Source organism: Trichomycterus rosablanca, chromosome 1, assembly GCF_030014385.1.
Source record: "Trichomycterus rosablanca isolate fTriRos1 chromosome 1, fTriRos1.hap1, whole genome shotgun sequence".
NCBI lineage: Eukaryota > Metazoa > Chordata > Actinopteri > Siluriformes > Trichomycteridae > Trichomycterus > Trichomycterus rosablanca.
Window position 1 is genome coordinate 65275762 of NC_085988.1, and position 22969 is coordinate 65298730.

At 37.9% G+C, this 22969-nt stretch overlaps 1 protein-coding gene across 2 annotated transcripts; it reads right to left on the reverse strand.

The window, feature by feature from the left end:
• Window positions 1-85: 85 nt before the first annotated feature.
• Window positions 86-22642, reverse strand: sult4a1 (sulfotransferase family 4A, member 1). 2 transcript variants are annotated; one of them, XR_010012395.1, is made up of 8 exons: window positions 22397-22642; window positions 17558-17688; window positions 13232-13312; window positions 13010-13136; window positions 11182-11276; window positions 8329-8467; window positions 2888-2999; window positions 1586-1672 (listed from the first exon to the last, which is right to left on the reverse strand). XR_010012395.1 is itself a non-coding variant. In XM_062995118.1 (7 exons), the coding sequence occupies exons 1-7, from the start codon at window positions 22563-22565 to the stop codon at window positions 1560-1562; spliced, it is 855 nt and encodes a 284-aa protein (XP_062851188.1). In that variant the 5' UTR covers window positions 22566-22642; the 3' UTR covers window positions 86-1559. The 2 variants fall into 2 exon arrangements, 1 of the variants encoding a protein (XP_062851188.1); XM_062995118.1 differs by lacking the exon at window positions 2888-2999 and having other exon boundaries at window positions 86-1672.
• Window positions 22643-22969: the final 327 nt, after the last annotated feature.

The following is a 22969-nucleotide window of genomic DNA, read 5'->3' on the forward strand; positions in this document are numbered from 1 at the left end:
TTATTTAGTTAGTCACAAAGATTTGTGCTTTCGAGATCTATAATAGACAACATTTAATTTTATTCAATAAATATGCAAAATCAAAGTATTTTATTGTATTTAATTCAAGAAATATGCAAAATCAAAGCATCTTTTATTGTATTGTATTGTATAAGCATTTGACATAATCACAGCCTCCCAGAAGTTACATACTATAGCTTTAAATCATTCATACATCGATTTTCTAACCGCTTTATCCTAGTCAGAGTCACAATGGCTATGGTGCCCCCTAGATAGGGCAACTGGCTGGCTAAAACCTAGAGACAATTTATGTTTACATTTAGGGCGCTTAGCAGATGTTTTTTATCCAAAGCAACTTACCACTGTGGCCAGATGCAATTTGATCAATTAAGGGTTAAGAGCCTTGCTCAGGGGCCCAACAGTGGCTACTTGGTGGTAGTGTGCCTTAAACTAACAACAAAACAGAGTACCTAGAGGAAACTCACATGTAAAATTCCTCAGTCAGTGAGGTGACTGAAGGCAAGGATCGAAACAGTGCAGTATCTACTCCAACAGATACACCTGAATTTTAATATAAGCAACTGAGTGATATATCACGACATGAAATTCCATAAATGACATACTCTTTTGTATCTTTGTGTATAACATCACCAGTTAAAGTAATTAACTGCTTGTCCTGAGCTTTGAGCTAAAAAGCAGTATGTGGAATTGATCTATTGCCTGTAATGGTGATGCATAAACCATACATACACATATACATGCAGTACATTGATAAGCATCCATGGGCAAATACAACAGATTGGATCTGTAATACTGTTTACTTCAGCAGATTCAAACAAGATTGAAATGTTTAACATCAGTCAGTTATCTTAAAACATAAAAAGTATAACATAAAAGCAAGGCTCATTTTAAAATATTTAAATCTGTGAATGTAATCATTTTTAGCGAAGGGACATAAACATCACTTAACTACCTGTAACTGCTTGGCTGCATATACAGTACAATATACAGTATCTTCTAGCCAGATGTTCTATGAAAAACAGATCCCATACAATCAACATTTGATTTTTAGAATCAACATTTGTAATTTCTCTTAAACTTTGCTGTAAGGTTTGGATGCATAGACTACAAATGACATATTTTCCATATTTATTAAATATACATTTCATTTCGATAGGGACCAGAGAAAAAGCTTTAAATAATGTGTAATGCATACAAAATATGTTCAAACTTGTCACCAGGCTAAAGCACTGCTTATGCACGGTACACAAAACAAACTGCAAACATACGTACATGACAAAGCTCTGAGCAGTAAACTGAACCAGGTTTACTTTTCCAAAATTAAATGCACTTATAAATTTTACAAGCTGAGTGCAAAAACACATGAGCTATGTAAGACAAGAGATGGACAGAATGGGAATATTAGGTGAAATAGAAAGGGTCAGAGGTGACGACAAAAATTTTACAAGTTGCACTCAGTGTAGTGTAGAGGAGAGGAGAGTATCTGATCGGTTGATTAGACTGGTTGATGCATATAGTCCAGTATCCGTGAGGCTTTTTCACAGATTAAAGTCAAAGGTCAGGTCAGATTTGCCCATCTTCTGACGATACACAGCATCAAACTTGTCATTCATGGATACAGTGAAGATGTCCTTCCATAGCCCCACGCGACCTGAAGCAAGACAGACTAAATAAAGGGTCTGAATACTATACAAAATAAAAGATTTCAGTTTAGTTTTTATACATTTAAAAAAACAAAAAAAAAACACTTGTGGGTGATTAATAAGTGAATCTGAATAATTTATAATTTTTCTTATTCATTTTCTCCCTTTTTTAGCGCATCCAATTTGTTTACCCAATTGCGTTATGCTTCCTCTCAACTGGTGCTGACCCCCACCCCGATTAAGGAGAGCGAACTGACACACGCCCCCTCCGACACGTGTACCGTAGCCGACTGCATCTTTTCATCTGCACGAGGCGAGTTCATATGCGGATCAGCCTTGTGCACCATTATTCCTTTACTCTGTGCAGATGCCAATCAATCAGCCAACAGAGGTCTTAATTGCATCAGTTATGAGGTCCCCATCCGGCATTTCCTCCCTGGATGAACAACAGCCAAACGTTGCTCATATAGCCACCCAGCCGGATGGCAGAGCTGAGATTTGATACAATGTTTTCGAAATCTTAGCTCTGGTGTTGTAGCATATTTTACCACTGTGCCACCTAAGCGGCCTGAATATTTTTTCAATCCACTATATGTGATTAGAGTGGACAGTGGCACAATGGTTTTCAGCAGCTTTATTTATGGCATTTTTTTTTGTTTGTTTATTTATATTTGGTTAAATTGCCTCTCAATATAAGGTGAGAGTTTGGGTTTTCTTCCTTTCTTCCAGCTTTGGCAAAAACACAGTTACATGCGTCTACAGACAATTATTTGTAAAAGTGATCATGTGGTGTAACCAGTGGCGTAACTAGGAGCTCATGGGCCCCAGTGCAAAAAGAAATTTTGGACCCCCTCAACAAATATCATATATATATATGATATATTGGACCTCCCTGCCCCCCTGCAGTTACGCCACTGGATGTGACGTTAAGTATAAATGACTTCAAGTGACCTTCCTAATTTGTTAATTTTTAGAATCCACTTTGTGAGATCTATACAGAGCTTCATAGCCCTTTCAATTGTAATGCTTGTAATTAGTTCTGTTTATATGATCATTGAGAAGTCACAGTCGAGAAATTAGGATGGCATCCCAAAATGATAAATGATGTTATAGAACTTTCTACATTAAAAATTGAAAGATCGTAGTTGGTGCATGAGTATTTTTAATAGAAACACTCAACAAAAGGCGACCATAATTATTGGATTTCTCTACTTCACACTCACCTGTTCTTCTTTCCCTCTCCCTGTATACCTTTTCTCCTTTCTTATAGTTTATCTAACACCCTACAGCAAGCCCATCACTTCTTATCATCAAGTCAAGCAATGAATCCATGCACTAAAGGAAACATAAACATAAAATCAACAGAAAACAGTCCATGCAAACAAATGTGATCAACCAATGCAAATCAACAGATTAACAAAATAATACATTTAACAAAATAGACAAGCATGATAAAAGAGACATATAAACAAATAAAACTTAAATTATTTAAAAAACATATTGATAAATTCATACAAAATAGTCCAACAGTCCAACTTTGCTAGAAATTAATAAGCAGGGTCAGAAAACCATCGTCTGTTCCGGTATGCACAGCTAACCTGCAAGTGAGGCATCTACTGGCCCACTACTAAAATTGTACTTGAGCTAATACTTACCTGAAATGTGATGTTGCATTGTAGCATTTTTTAAGCAGTAAATACTGTAGTTCATTATGCAAATACTGTTTGCAAGTGCTCATGGGAGAAGTTTTGTTAATCGACAATGTGTGTGAATGTTACTGGTTAGTCTGTGTGTTTTGTGTGTGTGTGACAGGCAGCTCTTGGCATACCTAAGCTTAAGTATTGTTTTCCCTGTTTAATAACAGTATAATATCCTGTGTACATTCAATAAAACTTAGACTGCCAACAAGTGACTGCGAAGCACAGGTAGGGTGGCACACACCCACAGTCCACTCTACGGAGTTAAGCAAACATGCAGGGCAAAGGGATGTGGACTAAGGGTTACCCTTAGTCAGTATCTTCAACACTCCAGACCTGAGCCTACTACCACCAAGCACACCTGACACTCATGTGGAACCAGCAAAACATGCCACTATGATGGCAACAGCAGCAGGATGGTGTAACTGGATGCTAAATGTGCCACTATGGCATACAACCTGGACATTCCAAATCTCAATGCCCCTGAAGTCAACACTACACCACCACCAAGTTGGCAGGAAATGCCAACCAGAGGCCGCTAGCAAAACATCCCCCATAGCAATGGTTGGCCAGCTGGGTCACATATGACAGATAACTGTCCCATGCCAGCTGGAGGATGAACAGCTGGAAGCCCTGTTGAATACATGCTCCACTATAAGTCTGGTGAGGCCTGGAGTAATGAAAAAGGCAGTTCCCATGACAATTGGCAGATATTAAAGAGACAGAGTAGAGTACAAAGTCGTTATAGGGAAAGTGACCAGCCAGTTGGTGAGTCTAGAGGGTAATGATTTGTTAAATGTTGCATAGTTGAGTGGTATTTATACCTGATTTTAATGTACAGCACTTTGGTTGACACACGTTGTCTTTTAAATGTGCTATAGAAATAAAGGTGACTTGACTTAAACAGCTCCTAACACTCAAGATTGGTGGCAGGACAGTGTTTTAGAAATCAAAGACATTTGTATCCTGGGGTTTAATGTCCTGGCCATGCATGGTACCACCATTATCCCAGAAGCCCAAGATCAAGAACAGCAAGGTGATGGTGCCCCCAATAATGGCACTTACAGTGGGGCCAAAAAGTATTTAGTCAGCCACTGATTGTGCAAGTTCTCCTACTTAGAAAGATGAGAGAGGTCTGTCATTTTCATCATAGGTACACTTCAACTATGAGAGACAAAATGAAAAAAGAAAATCCAGGAAATCACATTGTAGGATATTTAAAGAATTTATTTGTAAATTATGGTGGAAAATACGTATTTGGTCACCCACAAACAAGCAAGGTTTCTGGCTCTCAATAACAAAATTTCAACTCAATACTTTGTAACATAACCTTTGTTGGCAATGACAGAGGTCAAACGTTTCCTGTAAGTCTTCTCCAGGTTTGCACACACTGTAGCTGGTATTTTGGCCCATTCCTCCATGCAGATCTCCTCTAGAGCAGTGATGTTTTGGGGCTGTTGCTGGGCAACACGGACTTTCAACTCCCTCCAGAAATTTTCTATGACGAAGGCTCCAGATCGAGGGAGATTATCAATGGTCTTGTATGTCTTCCATTTTCTTACAATTGCTCCCACAGTTGATTTATTCACACCAACCTGCTTGCCTATTGTAGATTCACTCTTCCCAGCCTGGTGCAGGTCTACAATTTTCTTCCTGGTGTCCTTCGACAGCTCTTTGGTGTTGGCCATGGTTGAGTTTGGAGTCTGACTGTTTGAGGCTGTGGACAGGTGTCTTTTATACAGATAACGAGGTCAAACAGGTGCCATTAATACAGGTAACGAGTGGAGGACAGAAGAGCTTCTTAAAGAATAAGTTACAGGTCTGTGAGAGCCAGAAATCTTGCTTGTTTGTGGGTGACCAAATACTTACTGTATTTTCCACCATAATTTACAAATAAATTCTTTAAAAATCCTACAATGTGATTTCCTGGATTTTTTTTTTCATTTTGTCTCTCATATTTGAAGTGTACATATGATGAAAATTACAGACCTCTCTCATCTTTCTAAGTAGGAGAACTTGCACAATCAGTGGCTGACTAAATACTTTTTGGCCCCACTGTAAGCAGCAATCAAAGAGGAATAAAAGGAGAAAAATCGGTGAGCTGAAGGATGAAGTATGCTAAAGTATGACACACCTTTTGGAACTCACAGATGCACTAACACAGCAGGGTTTAAACAACCAGCAGAGACAGCATCTAAAACACTTATCTGCTGCAACCAAAATCTATTCACTGCCAAGGATATCGCCTGCCACTGCATATCATCACCCCAACATGAAATCCCCCGGAAACATTTTGGCTGTTCTCCACAGATGCTGTACCAATTCACTAAGTGAATTAGGCTGTGCCCAACCATGAGGCAGCCAGGGTGATGGACTGCTTGTTAGAAGAGTTGGCTCACTTTGGCATCTCAAGAGAGCTGCACGGCAACCAGGAGTGAAACTAGTTTGTCATTTACACAACGCTTACCCTTAACTCAGACCATAGAGTGAAGGGCTAGTGCAGGGGTGGGGAACCTCCGACCCCCGGGCCATATACAGCCCCCCACTCAATCAAAAGTGGCCAGCCATATATTTCCTATATTTTATTGTCTGGGCTTTATGCAGTTAATCAGCGTAATCATTTGTTCCGCATAATCCATTTCAAAGCAGCCCAGGCGTGTCTCTGTCCCCGCAATTAATGATGGCGCGTATATCAAATGAACCAATTATCTGCGACAACCAGGACTGTAGGTTCGTTCAATTAGCTGCGTCTTTCTGGCGTTGAGGTCTGTTCAAGTTTGTAAAAACATCAAAGCACAGGAAAGTTGATGGTGAATGGAATGTCTTTCAAGAAAAATGGACAATGGATTTCTTTTTTGTTGAAGGGAAAGGAAAGCCAGTATGTTTAATTTGTGGATAATCTCTCGCTCTTTTCAAGAAAAATAATATTGAAAGACATCATACCACCACACACGAAAAGTATACCACTCTGCAAGGAACGGAACGAGCGGAGAAAATAAAGGTGCTCAAAAATAATTTGATTGCACAGTAAACTTCTTTCACACGTCCCAAAAAGGAACTGGGCAGTGTGACTGAGGTGAGTTATGTGGTGAGTGAACTGATCGCAAAAGGACTGAAGCCTTATTCTGATGGCAAGTTTATGAAGGAGTGCATGGTTTCTGACGCTAAAATATTAGCTCCAGAAAAGTTCAAACTGTTTCAGAACGTCAGCCTTTCCCGTCAGACAGTGTCTGACTGTATTGGTGATATGGCAGAGGATATTAAAAACTTTCTGAAACATTTTATCACGGATTTCAAGTTTTACTCACTGGCTTTAGACAAGATGACAGACATAACAAATACCAGCCAGTTGTCAATTTTTGTATGTGGAATTACGGCGGATTTTGAGACGGGAGAGAGGCATGCACGATACAACCAGAGGTTGCGTTCAAGACTAACAGACATCAACCTGTTGCATGTTGCCACGACGTCATTGCCCTCAGCTATTCTACAGCTGGTCAAGACCAAACATTCACAACCGTCACATTGAAATTATGATAAGGTAAGTCTGACATCAAATAAAACACTACATATCATCAGGATCATGTATTTATAAAGCCTATATTATTTGGCTGTATGTCGCATCATTGTAGTCTGTGGCCCGTGACCAGATATGTAATTATTAATCTGGCCCTAAGTGGGTAAAAGCTTTCCACCCCTGGGTTAGTGGAATACTTCAATTGGCCACTCACCTACTGATGCTGCCTTTTGCCTGATCTTTACCTGATCTTTGGTCAGTCACCAGATGACCAAGTTCCAGCAGAGCCCCGCCCAACTACATGTTAGAGCTGCAATTCAACAACAGCAGGAGAAGCTGCAATTTCTGAACCAAAGTCCTGGATTTCCATAGATATCTACTGTATGTTGTTAGTTAGTTCTTAATAGCTACTAACACTATCACATGATGGCGGTAAAGAAACGTATTCGCTTTTCTATACAACAAGGACTCTAGTCCTTTTTGTATCCTTTTAAGGGATCTTTTTTTAACTTTTAGCTTTCCTTTAATTGACTCCAACCCATCTAATTTATTCTGAATTTTGGATTTTTAAGACCATTTTTTGGAGCAGTGGTAATAATAAGTAGTATCAAAATCAAAATCTTCTTCCACTATATATAAATATAAAAAAAAAAAATTTATTTCACCAGAACGACTTACAGAAGTGCTTCCACAGTAAACATTACCCTACTCTAGTTTAAGGATACAAATCTGCTGAAACTCAACAAAGTTTATTTTTAATTTTTTAAATTTTTTTACAAACCTTATAACCCTATAGCATAAGATTAGTAAGTTATCATGTGTTATTGCTCAGCGCAAGTGCTTAGTAAAGAGGTGCGTCTTTAATCGTCTTTTAAAGACAATGAGAGACTCAGATGTAGGAACGGACAGGGAAAGTTGGTTCCACCACTTGGGAGCTTGTACAGAAAAGAGTCAGTAAAATCATATTGGTCAATCATTTACAATGCGAGATAGATAATTAGCACCCGGGTTGCTTAGCTTAGTAGGCAGTTGGCATACTAGCATGATTATCTGACATGCTCTATTTTCTAAGAAATCCCTCAGGCCTCTGGGGGCTGAATCATTTATTTTACAGCAGACAGACTGTACAAATGTGTCAAAGACAAGTCTGTAAAAACTTTTTTTATGTCTGCCTTCATTGCCTGAACTCTGCTTAAATGTAAATGGTATGAGAAACCAAGCCAGAAATATTTAAAGAATTTTGAGCTATTAAGTAAGGGACACAGCCTGTAGCCATTGTGTAATATATGGGACTTCATGCCATTCTGTACTGCTGGCTTGCATCTCAGTCTCAGTCAGCGTGGGTCAAAATGACCACTGAGTTCCGGTCGCTGAGTTCACTGAATGGTATTTCTTGGAAAAAATCTAGTTCCCTAATGTAATGATGTGGTTCACTGTGCTCCCCCCTCACCCCTGCAGATGGATAGGGCCTCTGAGTTGGAGCACTGCTCGATCAGTTGGTTGCAACTCTCCACCATGCTCTCCAGCTGAGCTTTATCACATGAGATGCCCAAAAAACGTGCCAACTGTTCCACCAGTGTACCCAGGTCCTAGAAAGAAGTACAGAAAGGAACAGAAGGGTTATACCTAATTATTAACTAGTATCAGTTGTGTATTAAGCAATTTCATTCTAAAATGAGACATTTAATTCACAGTACAGAAATAGTATTAATATATTAAGAAATGGCACTCGAGTGCTCAAGTGCAATGCTAATGTTAATGTCATACTAATAATGTCTTTACTATTTGTATTATTTATTTGAATAAAATGACAAAACATGTATAGTCAGTAAGAATATAAATTCGGTCTTTGCTACTAAATATACCACTTAGTTTTCTCCATAATTTGTTTGATACATAATACTATTTTTTTCTATTTGTTCATGCTTTTCACCCGATTTCGCATAGCCAATTAGTCTTCCACTGCTGGGGATTCCAGCTGCGTTCGAGAAGGGTATATTTGCCTGCTACACGCCCCTTCCAGCTTGTGCAGAGTCCTTAACCCCTTCTTTTCCGCCCATGCTTCGGTGAATTTGCACATGAGGCATATCCACTTTGGTCTGTTAACCAGGGTCCCTACACAACGTTTGAAAACCCCACCCACTTAGTCCGGTCTTTTCCCACCCAGCATACTCACTGGCCAATTTTGTCAGCTGTCAGTGCTATTTTTTGCATTTTTTCAGCACTCTTTTGGTTTCTGGAAACTCATCCAGGTCTTGCAGCATTCTTGGCCTTGCAGTGGAGCCACTCTATACCTCTACACTCTATAACGACGTATGTTTGTTCTATCCACAATTTCTGTTGTAAGCTGCAGATGTTTTGTGTCTTTCATTTATTTATTTGCAAATGTCCCACTTTTGTTAGTGGCTTTTTAGAGTAATTAGCTTTTTTGTTTATTAGATATTTCCATTGTTGCAGGTGCATGGGATTCGCCTCTTACTTTCTGTAGCAAGGCACATCCAGCCATGTTACAGTAAAGGACTGGATTAAGGGTTTAATCCCTATTATATAACTCACAGTCAGTGGAGGAGGTTCACTAATTACATCTGGAACATTTACTAAGAAACAACACTGCAATTTAAAGGCAGTTTTTGGAATGAAATTACCTTAATTTAAACTGAGATTTTTAATGTTGTCAGTGTATTTTGACTTTTATCTTTTTTCTTAAACGATTCTCTAAATTCTAAAGCTCACTGTAATGCTAAAATATTAACCTAAATTAATGATTTTGTGTAAAAACAGACAGTTGTGTTGACCTATACAAAGTATGAACATGTACCTAACCTAATAAACAAAATTTTATCTGATTTAAACCAAAGCATGCAGTTTATTTGCGCATTATGGACAAATATATGTGGACACCCCTAACCATCAAGAGTTGTATAAAAACAATTATATAATTACATAAAATGATATGCTTCTGACATTGTGGGAACCAACTAAGAAGGACTTATAGCTGTGCCTCTGTACACAAAGCAAGTTCCATAAAGACAGTGTTGAGGTTGGTTGGCAAGTTTGATGTTAAGGAGCTCTGACCTTAACCCCACTGAACACGGATGAAATTAATTGGAACAGTGCGTTTGTCTAAATGGGGACAGTTTACTACAGAGACACGTGAAAATCTTTTGGAAAGCCTTTTCAGAAGGGTGGAGGCTGTTATAGTTGCAAAAAAAGACCAACACCCTATTACTACTTTTAAAAGGGATGTCCAACAATCTCATATGCTGGTGTACACATTTATATAGTGTAGGATGTAGGATTTTCAACAAAAACTATCACTCCAACAAAAGCAATAATGCATAATCAAGACCTGATAAAATTAACCTGCTGTTATGTAACTTTGCCATCAAAACTGCTGCCTAAGAGGAACGGAAATGGGGGATTATTTCAAGGTGTTTATGTTGAGTTATCAGCACTGAACTTTGGTCTATTACTAATACCTTTTTCCTATTTTCAACCCACTTTCCTACTGATAAGTCAAGATAGATAATTTGTTTTGAACCATATTATAAACAGCACAAAAGCCATATATACATTTTACTACCAGATACCAGAGCTGAATAGACTGACATAAATTTGTACTTGTGACCAAAAATGCCAATAAAACATGATGTGTGTGCCCCAGAGCAAGACTTAATTTGATTACAATTGCAAGTCGCTTTGGAAATAAGTGCTATAAATGTGAAAAATGGCTACAGACTGTTTAGGAAATAAATGTAAATTCTATTACTTATGTTCATTTTATTGTACTAGGACTACAGTATACTAGGTATGATAGCACGCACTACTGTTTAATATTTTGCTCACATGCTGTTTGGATTATAAAACATATACTGTGCACTGTATATTAAAAATGAAATGCTGAGTCATGCTGTGAATGGGAAGTGGCAAAAATAGATTGAAGTCATAAAATTTCTGTGCATGGCCACTGCAGTGTCAGTTGTTTCAGATGTGCTTTAGTCCGGCCTGCACATTACCTGTTACAAATGTAACAAATGCTATTCATACAATTACTTAACATTATTAAATGTCTCAATTTTAGAAAGCAAGAAAAAAGGCTTACATATTTCCATAAGTAATTATCATAAGTTTTGTGAATGTCTTGTAAACATGCATAAATATGCCTAATTTACATATTGTGTTTGTTCATTCTTTGCATGTCATTTGTGTAATTATCCCTTAATAAACCCCACATATGTGACCTATGGTAAAGCAAACACACACTGTGATAAACACTTATGTAACTATAGAGGATTGTTGTTACCTTGTACATGTCCTCATATTTCAAAAACAGGACGTTTGAGTCCATGCGATGTTCCCAGAACTCCTGCACATGCTCAAACCAGGAACCGTATCCTACTGTGAGTACCGCCCATTCAGGCAAAACAGAAAAGAAAACAGAGTATAGTCAGTGTCATCTAAATAATCCTATCCTAATAGTAATCAATCCTACGCTTAAACATTTAGAACTGTTTTCACACAAATTTGATATTTTAATAATTTTGTCTACTAATAACATCTCATAGCTAACTATCCTTCTTTACAGCCTTGCTTTTACAGTGCTCTGGCACTGCCGACACTAATCTTACCGATTAAAGGTTTTTTTTAAATTAGTTATTTTGTTTATGCATTTCCTCTCCTTTTTCTCCTGACTTTAGCGTATTCAATTACCCAACTGCATAATGCTTCCTCTCTACTGATGTTGATCTCCACCCTGGTTGAGCAGAGCCGAGACTGACACACACCCCCATCCGACTAGTGCGCAGTAGCCGACTGCATCTTTTCACCTGCACGAGGCGGGTTCATATGTTGATCAGCTTTGTGTACGGAGAGACAGATCCTGATCAATGCATTATGTCTCGTCTCTGTGCAGGCGCCATCAATCAGCCAGCAGAGGTCATAATTGCATCAGTTATGAAAAATCCCCGTGCGGCTTGTTCATGTAGCCGGCCCGGCCTGCCGGATAGCAAAGCTGAGATTCGAAACGACGAGTTCGAAATGTCAGCTCTGGTGTGCTAGCTTCTTTTACCGCTGTGCCACCCGAGCACCCCAGATTACAGTTTTTTTTTGTTTTGTTTTTGTTTTTTATTAATTAATTGAAAAACAAAAACTAACATTTCTTATTTAAAAAGTATCCATATCCTTTATTACAGTATCACTTATTTATTACTGCAGAAGCCCTTTGGCCTCAATTAAATCTGCAAGTTTTCTTGGACAGTTGGTCTGTACAGTTTTTGCACACCTGGATTTAGGCAGTTTATACCACTCTTCAATGTAGACTCTCTCAAGCTCTATCATGATGTATGGCAAACTTCTGTGAATTGCCATCTTCGGGCTCTTCGCCACCTAAATATTGTTTTGGCTATATGCCTTTGGTCAGTGCCATATGTACTATCACCCCAGATTAAGTTTAGATGCTCTCTGAAAGAGGTTTTCTTTTAAGGATGTTTCTGTACATCTGTAAACTCTCAATACTCTCTCTAATACTATTCTCCTTGTCCCTGCTGCTGAAAAGTAACCCTATAGCACTATACAACCACCACCATGTTTCACCATATGAACGGTACTAGCCAGGCGACAAGCAATGCTAGCTGTTTTGCCCAAAAAGTTTTTCATCTTATCAGACCAAAGAGTCTTTTTACCTGTATTGTCAGAGTCCTCCAAGAATGCTGTCATATGCCTTTTATTGAACAGTTGCTTCCGTCTTACCAATGTGCAATAAAAGCCTGATTTATGGAGTACTGCTGAGATGGCAGCTCGTCCAAGATATTCTTCCATCTCTGCACAGGACTTTTGGAGCTCTTTTAGAGTTACCATTGAGTTCTGTGTTACTGTTTTATTAGTATTAAAATTTGGCTGGATGATTTTAGGAAGGTTCAAGATTGTGTCAAACTTCCATGGCAAAAAATACTGAGGCCAATGTATGTTTTATATATACAGTGTATATATATATATATATATATATATATATATATATATATATATATATATATATATATATATATATATATATATATATATACATATATATACAATATACAGTATATATATATATATATATATATATATATATGGCTGTGAGTTTCACTTACACTTATCATTCATAAAGCGTCGACAGAACTCCTGGAAGGTTCCGCGGTAACTCATGGTTCTTAAAGAACGATGAAACTGGTAATAGGACACCACCAGGTCTTTAGGATTCCTAGCCATGTAAATGAACTAAAGCAAAGATACACATCCACAAAAAGTTATTTACACTGAGGTCAGCACTGATTTGTTATGTACACTTGATCATAAACTGACATGTTGCATACCTTGCCCTCTCCATTATGCATGGCTGTGGGAAGGAAGCGATAAGGCAGGTGACTTTTGATCAGACGAGGTGAGGTCAGCTCCTGATATATCAAAACAAAACCAAAAGCACAATGTTTCTTCAAAAACGTTTACTAATCAGTTACAGTGGGGCCAAAAAGTATTTGGTCAGCCACTGATTGTGCAAGTTCTCCTACTTAGAAAGATGAGAGAGGTCTGTAATTTTCATCATAGGTACACTTCAACTATGAGAGACAAAATGAGAAAAAAAATCCAGGAAATCACATTGTAGGATTTTTAAAGAATTTATTTGTAAATTATGGTGGAAAATAAGTATTTGGTCAATAACAAAAGTTCAACTCAATACTTTGTAACATAACCTTTGTTGGCAATGACAGAGGTCAAACGTTTCCTGTAAGTCTTCACCAGGTTTGCACACACTGTAGCTGGTATTTTGGCCCATTCCTCCATGCAGATCTCCTCTAGAGCAGTGATGTTTTGGGGCTGTCGCTGGGCAACATGGACTCCACAAATTTTCTATAGGGTTGAGGTCTGGAGACTGGCTAGGCCACTCCAGGACCTTGAAATGCTTTTTACGGAGCCACTCCTTCGTTGCCCGAGCGGTGTGTTTGGGATCATTGTCATGCTGGAAGACCCAGCCACGTTCCATCTTCAATGCTCTCACTGATGGAAGGAGGTTTTGGCTTAAAGTCTCACGATACATGGCCCTGTTCATTCTTCCCTTAACACAGATCAGTCGTCCTGTCCCCTTTGCAGAAAAACAGCCCCAAAGCATGATGTTTCCACCCCCATGCTTCACAGTAGGTATGGTGTTCTTGGGTTTTTCTTCTTCCTCCAAACACGACGAGTTGAGTTTTTACCAAAAAGTTCCATTTTGGTTTAATCTGACCACATGATATTCTCCCAATCCTCTTCTGGATCATCCATAAGCTCTCTGGCAAACTTCAGATGGGCCTGGACATGTACTGGCTTAAGCAGGGGGACACGCCTGGCACTGCAGGATTTGAGTCCCTCTCGGCGTAGTGTGTTACTGATGGTAGCCTTGTTACTTTGGTCCCAGCTCTCTGCAGGTCATTCATCAGGTCCCTCCGTGTAGTTCTGGGATATTTTGCTCACTGTTCTCATGATCATTTTGACCCCACGGGATCGAGGGAGATTATCAATGGTCTTGTATGTCTTCCATTTTCTTACAATTGCTCCCACAGTTGATTTATTCACACCAACCTGCTTGCCTATTGTAGATTCACTCTTCCCAGCCTGGTGCAGGTCTACAATTTTCTTCCTGGTGTCCTTCGACAGCTCTTTGGTCTTGGCCATGGTTGACTGTTTGAGGCTGTGGACAGGTGTCTTTTATACAGATAACGATGTCAAACAGGTGCCATTAATACAGGTAACGAGTGGAGGACAGTAGAGCTTCTTAAAGAAGAAGTTACAGGTCTGTGAGAGCCAGAAATCTTGCTTGTTTGTTATTGACAAAATACTTATTTTCCACCATAATTTACAAATAAATTCTTTAAAAATCCTACCATGTGATTTCCTGGATTTTTTTTTCTCATTTTGTCTCTGATAGTTGAAGTGTACCTATGATGAAAATTACAGACCGCTCTCATCTTTCTAAGTAGGAGAACTTGCACAATCAGTGGCTGACTAAATACTTTTTGGCCCCACTGTATCTAAGGAAAAGCTGACATGTTCACAACCGTTTTTGTTATATAAATGACCTATGTCCTTATTGTGCAACTCCACAACTGTGAAGTGTTCTGACTGTACAATGTATTACATAGTTTTCTACTGTATGTACAGAACCAAAAGACCTAAAGTATGTGAACTACTCTTCCATATTTAATTTAAAAATGACATGGGATACAACATTTACTATAAGTAAATTAGTCAAATGTCTGTCATTTTAGAGCTGTCAGCTTTAAGTACAAGTACTGTTATTTTAAATACATCTAGGATATTATTGTTTGTTTATTAGGATTTTAACGTCATGTTTTACACTTTGGTTACATTCATGACAGAAATAGTAGACAAGGTTCATCAGTTCATAAGTTTTAATATCAAACACAGTCATGGACAATTTTGTATCTCCAAACCAGACCTTCTGCTGTGAGGCAACAGTGCTACCCACTGAGCCCCCGTGTTGCCCGATTGTTATTGTACAGAGCAAAAGGCTAAAGTATGTAAAGATTGTCAATTTAAATCCTTTCATTCCAGCACTTACTGATGACTTAAAAACTGGCTCTGAAAGCACCGTCAATGCAAGAACCATTCTCCTAGAGATTTATTGATTAGGTTTTCATGTGCAAGCAGCCATATAAAACTCTAAGATGTATGTGCAATGCCAGGTAATGGATGGAATAGTGTAATTCACAATGCCATTGAATACACTGATCAGCCATAACATTAAAACCACCTCCTTGTTTCTACACTCACTGTCCATTTTATCAGCTCCACTTACCGTATAGATGCACTTTGAAGTTCTACAATTACTGACTGTAGTCCATCTATTTCTCTACATACCTTTTTAGCCTGCTTTCACCCTGTTCTTTAATGCTCAGGACCACCACAGAGTAGGTATTATTTGGGTGGTGGATCATTCTCAGCACTGCAGTGACAATGACATGGTGGTGGTGTGTTAGTGTGTGTTGTGCTGGTATGAGTGGATCAGACACAGCAGCGCTGATGGAGTTTTTAAACACCTCACTGTCACTGCTGGACTGAGAATAGTCCACCAACCAAAAATATATCCAGCCAACAGCGCCCTGTGGGCAGCATTCTATGACCACTGATGAAGGACTAGAACAGGGGTGGGCAATTAAATTTTCGAAGGGGCCACATAAGAAACTGGGACTGTTGTGGAGGGCCGGACCAATAAAGTGAACTTAATTCTGCTCAATATTAATTTTATCTCTTTATATACATTTTCAGCATTTAGCAGACGCCTTTATCCAAAGTGACTTACAATAAAGTTACAGTATACAGTCTGAGCAATTGGGGGTTAAGGGCCAGCAGCAACGTGGCGGTGGTGGGGCTTGAACCAGCGACCTTCTGGTTACTAGTCCAGTACCTTAAGCACTAGGCTACAACTGCTCACTCTTTATTAAAAGCAGTAATTGTACAGTTCTAATAAGCTGTTAATGTTTAGATGTTATAATCAGAAAATTAGAAGTAGGCAGAGTAAAAACATCAACATTATTTTACTATTTAAACAAACAAATGCAAAAAAAAACAAAATGTGAACAAAATGTGCAGGTTTTTAAACTTTACACTATTTTGTTTTGAGTCTAATTACCTCATTTGTTTTTCAGTCCTTTGTTATTGTTGGATATTCTTATTAAAATCACAAAGCTGGACCTGACTGCTTCAGTTCTTGATGTGTTAAACTTTATAAAAAGTCCTTGTTGCTTTTGCAGTTTAGTTAGTGAAGCGTCAGGTGTGACGCTCCGCATCGTTCATGTTCTTGTATTTATTTCTCAGTTTAGTACCATAACAGCGATTTAAAGCCTAAATTGTGATCGTTAACCAGCTTTACATCTGACTTTAGTAAACAAATACTTCAGCAGTTCATGTCTTGTTAAAAACTCCACCGTCAATCACACTCAGTTCTGTTCGCCTTACGGTGAAGCTGATACACTCGCACACATGTAAATTGAAACTTGCGGATATTTAAAGACACAGCGCTCCCGTCAAAAACAATCCTGTTATATTGCATGTGTGATGTACGTCTGATTTTTAATTGCCACGAACCTCATGCGGGCCGGTTGGGGATGTCTCGCGGGCCGGATGTGGCCCGCGGGCCGTACAATGCCCAGGTCTGGTCTAGAAGATGACCAACTCAAACAGCAGCAATAGATGAGCGATAACATCTACAAGGTAGACCAACTAGTTAGGAGTGTCTAATAGAGTGGACAGTGAGTGGACACAGCATTTAAAAACTTCAGCAGTGCTTCTGTGTCTGATCCAGTCATACCAGCACAACACACACTAACACACCACCACCATGTCAGTGTCACTGCAATGCTGAGAATGATCCACCACCTAAATAATACCTGCTCTGTGGTGGTCCTGTGGGGGTCCTGACCATTGAAGAACATCATGAAAGGGGGCTAACAACGCATGCAGAGAAACAGATGGACTACAGTCAGTAATTGTAGAACTACACAGTGCTTCTATATGGTAAGTGGAGCTGATAAAATGGACAGTGAGTGTAGAAACAAGGAGGTGGTTTTAATGTTATGGCTGATCAGTGTATATTGACCATGTGTGTAAAAAAAAAAATAATCCCCATGTGTGCTCACACATACCTGAATAATATCCAAACCAGGTGTAGGATATTCCAACACTGGAAGCTGCTCGTCAATATTCATTAGCCCAATTTCATCTGGGTCTGCACCCTGGCTCACTAGATACACTACCTCTTGCAACAAGCTTGTACCTTTGTGACCAAAAAAGAAAGAAATATATATATTAATTACTTTATATATTCACTCAAAAAACATGTACAACAAAATAATTGTTAGAAATCTTTTATAAATAATTTGAACAGCAAGTCAGCATATTTATCTACGAGGAGTCCAAAAGATAAACAGTGATGTTCAAAGGGAGTGTATTTATGTGGTTCAAAAATACATATATCAGAATGGTTAAACCAAACACACATTAGATAAGATATAATTGATACGTTTTAAAAAAAACTGTCAAAAAACAGAATGTACATTTAAAGGAAAACAGCGGTGTGTATGCTTATATGTTTATTGGTGTCACTGACCCTTTATACTAAGGGTGTAATGATAAGACAGAATACTATACATTTTCAAAGTGTTAGTTCTAGTAAACAGTAAATGTCAAACATCTAGTAAATATAACATGTAAGCATTTCTAAATTCAGTGGATGAGTATTGCCAGGAACACAAACTTTTCTTACACTAATTCTTTTAATTAGTTTTTAGCAGTTTACACACAAAAGCATGGTATTTAAACCACAGCAGGGATGTACAGTACAACACAACACTTCTAACAACAACTTTATGCTAGAAAAAAACTGACTCTGCTTCTTTAGAGTCTCCCTATTATCATGTGCTGCCTCTAAGAACAGGCACTTCACTTACAGGTTCTAGATTTTTCTTTCCTTTTATATTTTGCTTGCTCAGTCAACTTACACACTTTTTACTTTACACATTGTGCAGGCTCTGTCTGAAAACATTCAATGTTTCTAGAGGTTTCTTTCTCTATCGGGGCACTTAAATATTTTGGCTCCACCAACATGTTAACTTAAAGGCTCTAGAATTTTCTTCCCATATGTAATGCTGTAGCTCTGCCCACATTAGCCGTTCTCATAGGTTCCATAACCTTCTACTTAAGTATAATGGTATTCTTTTTATAGTTTTGTAGCTTTCTTCATCTGAATAATGTGTGTATCTACACAGTGCAACATATACATAAGCAAATATCTCTTTCAATAGCATTTAAACATGACAAATTACTATCAGTCAGTTACAAACCAAACAGAAAAGTCCACAACCCACTAAAAATCATTAATTTATTCATTCATTGTCTGTTTTACCACCACTTTATCTGGGTCAGGGTTGAGGGTTTGATTCATTGAGCGAAAGCTAGGAAACACCCTGGGCAGGACATCAATCCATCTTAGGGCATATACACACTTAGAACAATGTTAGAATTATTATTAAATTGTAATTAGGTTTACTCTATGTATTTGGGCTTTTGGGAGGAAACTGGAGCACACAGAGGAAGACCACATGGACATAGGAAAAACATGCAAGCTCAGAAAGGACCCTGGCCATTCGGCCGGGGAATTGAACAGTGCAACCCACTGCACCACCGTGCTGACACACAAAAATAAGAATGTGAATTTGATAAAGAACTTGCAAAGACTAATTTGATCTGTACATACTCTTAGCATTAATCCATTCTACACATGATAAAAAAGAAATAAATGAGTTAAACAATCAAAACAATAATTTCCAGTGACACGCCAAAAACTTGAATGCCTGGTTATCCCTGCAAATGATTTCTGACTCAAACAGTAGTAAAAATGAATAAATCAATAAATCAATAAATAAATATGAACATATCTGACCTAAATTCTAAGCATCTAATAATATACATCAGCCAGGTGCATTGCCATTGGGGAATTCATTCATTGCATCATGTTATGGGGTTTATTTTCACCTCACCAGTGGAAAGTGCCACCTTGTGACCAAGTCACACAAAGTAAAACATATATGACAAAAATATATGGCAAGACCGTAAAATTGCTGTACACCACCACTCCTAAAACTAACTTGGTAAATATTCCAGAATGTAGTAAAAGGAAATCACAAGCTATCACATTCTGCAAAATTTATAGAAACCTATTTAAGAAGACTAGCTATAATAGCTACCAAAAGTGTCTCAATTGAATGTTAAAGGAAGGTGGTTAGTTCTTTACTTTAAAAAAAATCCTAGTCAAATTAACACAAATCCCCTAACAACCAAAGAATTTGAACTATATGCAAAATGAGAATTAAAACAAAAGGTTGTGAATTGTAAACTTTTACAGGTGTTTAATGTTTTACTTTATTATCATTATTGATTTTTGTAAAGATACACTAATTCCTCATGAGCTAGGACAGGGGCAATGTATGAATAGAAAAATTCAATAATAAACACTTCTTGTTTCCAAATTCCATAGGTTCCATAAGGATGCATAAAGCTTTGCCTGTTTGTGAAAATTTGCAAATAGTCCACCAGTTTTTCAAAGTGCAAGTGTATAGAAATAGGGATTTCACCATGTATTCACAATGTCTAACTATTTAGAGAACTTGGAGAAATCTCTGTGCATACAGGGCAAAAAAACAATTCCAAATGAATGTGACCTTGATCTCAAAATGCTTCTGTAATAAATATTGGTCAGTGAACACAGTCTATGCTGCATCTACAAATGTAAGTTGAGATGCTACTATGCAAAGTCATGTATCAACAACATCTGGAAACACAACCAACTTCTCTATAATCGAGTTCATCTGAGATGGACTCACACAAAGTGTTGCAACAATAGATACAAATAGATACACTGACAAACCAGTTAGTTAGACTAGGATCAGGTAATTACAGCTTCTATATTTGCTCTTCAGTGGAGTCTCACTTACATGGCTTTCTGACTGCTAGATCAGTTTCAGGCTCAACTGGAATCTATCTATCCATTCTGACTGTGGTTGATTAAAGACTTTAAGAGAACCAGGCTGCATTCCTTCCTCTCATAATTCCCATATTCAGTGTTCAGTAAATGACAGAAATAATGAGAGCTATCCTTAATGTCCCTCCTGTATACAGTGCTGTAAACATAATTCTCAATTTCTGATTTCCTCTGCAATTGTAACACTGATTGGTTTTACAAAGCCCATTTCCAGATAAGTTTATTTAGTGCATTTAGTAAAATGTGAATCTTTATTTAACTAACAAAAGTAGAAAGAAACTGTATCTAATGTTTTCACTGATCAGCTTTATTGTATTTTGTAAATGTAAACAGATTTAGAATGAAATGTCTGCAACACACTTAAAATAAAAGAGAAAAATAAGACAAAAAAGTTTATATAACATTTAAATTATAGTGTTTTGAAACTTTTTACAACAAGCAGGTGAATAATCCTAAAATAGTGACACTCATACCAATACTTCTCATGCTGTTTTGAAAGTAAAAAAATATTAGACTGGGTGTAAAGGTTTTTAAAGTATTTATAGTAAAGGTAGGTAAAAGGTTAACTCTGCCTCAGGGGCATGAATTTCTTATCTGTGTTGAAAATGAGTCTATTGAACATAGAATGTATCGATTTTGTTAGTATGCACGTTTTTTCATGTTCCATGTTTAATGTTCTTAATCTCTGATAATACTGTATTAATAATTGGTTTGAAAGTAATTGTTCAGTAATATTTTTATTGTCCTTTTTTTGTTTATCCTTTAATTGTACTGGAGTGGGCGGCACGGTGGCTCAGTGGGTAGCACTGTCACCTCACAGCAAGACACTGAACTTGTAAACTGATTAATCTTTTGTAGTGAGTAACTACTGTTTCTGTCATGAATGTAACCAAAGTGTAAAACATGACGTTAAAGTCCTAATAAATAAATAATTGTACTGGATGTTCATATTTGTGTACACACAACAATTTTAATGGGCTGTACTGACCCAGAACTTGTTAAACTAGTACAAAAACAGGGTAAAAGCAGACTCAATTTTAATTTTCACAATTTAAAGTTATGTTTCTGTAGCCACTCTGCAAATGCTGTGGTTTGGCATTATGATTATATTACAAAAATCATGAATCCTATTAGCTTGTGTAAGTCAGTGAGTAAACAAGTGAGTGCCCGTGATGGCGTGTCCTCCTGTTCAGTGTTTTATTGCCTTGCGCCCAGTGTTTTGGGGTTTGGATCCCAAGACCCTAACCAGATTACTAAAAGTGATGCTAACGCTCTATTTTTATTTGTAATACTGGTGGCGTTGCACGGTTTGCTGTGCTGGATCCACCCGATCTGTGCGGGTTGTCATGTCAACATTGCGCGTCATGCAGCATCTCTGCAGCAGGCCGTACCATCACGTCTGCAACGTCGTTTTACACAGTGCTGCTATCCTGCCTGACCCCTGTCTGTCTGTATACACACCAGATAATGCTCCAGTATGGGTACAAGAACTTATTTTAATGTCATCACCTCAGTATTTTAAATCCCAAGTTCACTAGAACAGACGGTATTGTATGTAAACATTGACATTAAACTAATTACAATCCGCATATACACAACAAAAGTTGTCTGATTTGATTAACGAATTGATTATCAATATCATATAGAAATTTGAAATAATATAGGCCTCATATACTGCGTCAGAAAAAGGGTTTACTGGCACAAAATTACACAAATACTAACCATATTAACACATCATTAAATCCCTTACCTCAGACATTACTGATGGTCATTAGATATGATATAAAATATTTATATTTTATATGTTTTTTAACATTTGGTACACGCACTTAAGCAAAAACAACACAGACCACAGTATAAACCCAAAGTCTAAAACAAGATCGACATCGAGATGACATCCCTTTTTTATAAGAATACAGAGTGTATATAAGAATACAGTGTGTACCTGATTTAGGATAAGTAACGATCCATATGTCGCTACTTCTGAGGGAGAAGTTGGCGATCTCGTCCATCTTTCCTCTACAGAAAGGAGGAAGGCGAACTCCATGATGCTCGAAGTATTTGCTCTCATACTCTATCGGGGTGCTCGGCGTATCCACTTCGCTTTCAGCCATCTTCAAGGCGAATGGAATGGCAACGCAATTTAATTTTTATTTGTTGTGTAGAAATGATGCATTTGATATTAGGTAGGTCTGGGATGTTATGGCCGTGGTGGTTTGGAAGCGCGTTGGATTTCAGCCAATCACGTTAACTAGGAGTGATGTAATCTCTTTCTCTCTCTCTCTCTCTCTCTCGCTCTATCTATCTCTCAGCATCAGCAGCTGATGGGCGGGGCCTCAGCTGTATTAAGCATCATCATTAACCTTGTCGTGATTCAACATCAAAACATGTTTAATATTTAGCTATTTATTGCTTCAATCTGATTAAGGTCATAGTGGCATTAAAAAAAATGCAGGGCATTGTTCTGTCACAGGGAAACACACTCATACAGGAAGCCAATTGACCTTCTAGCGTGTTT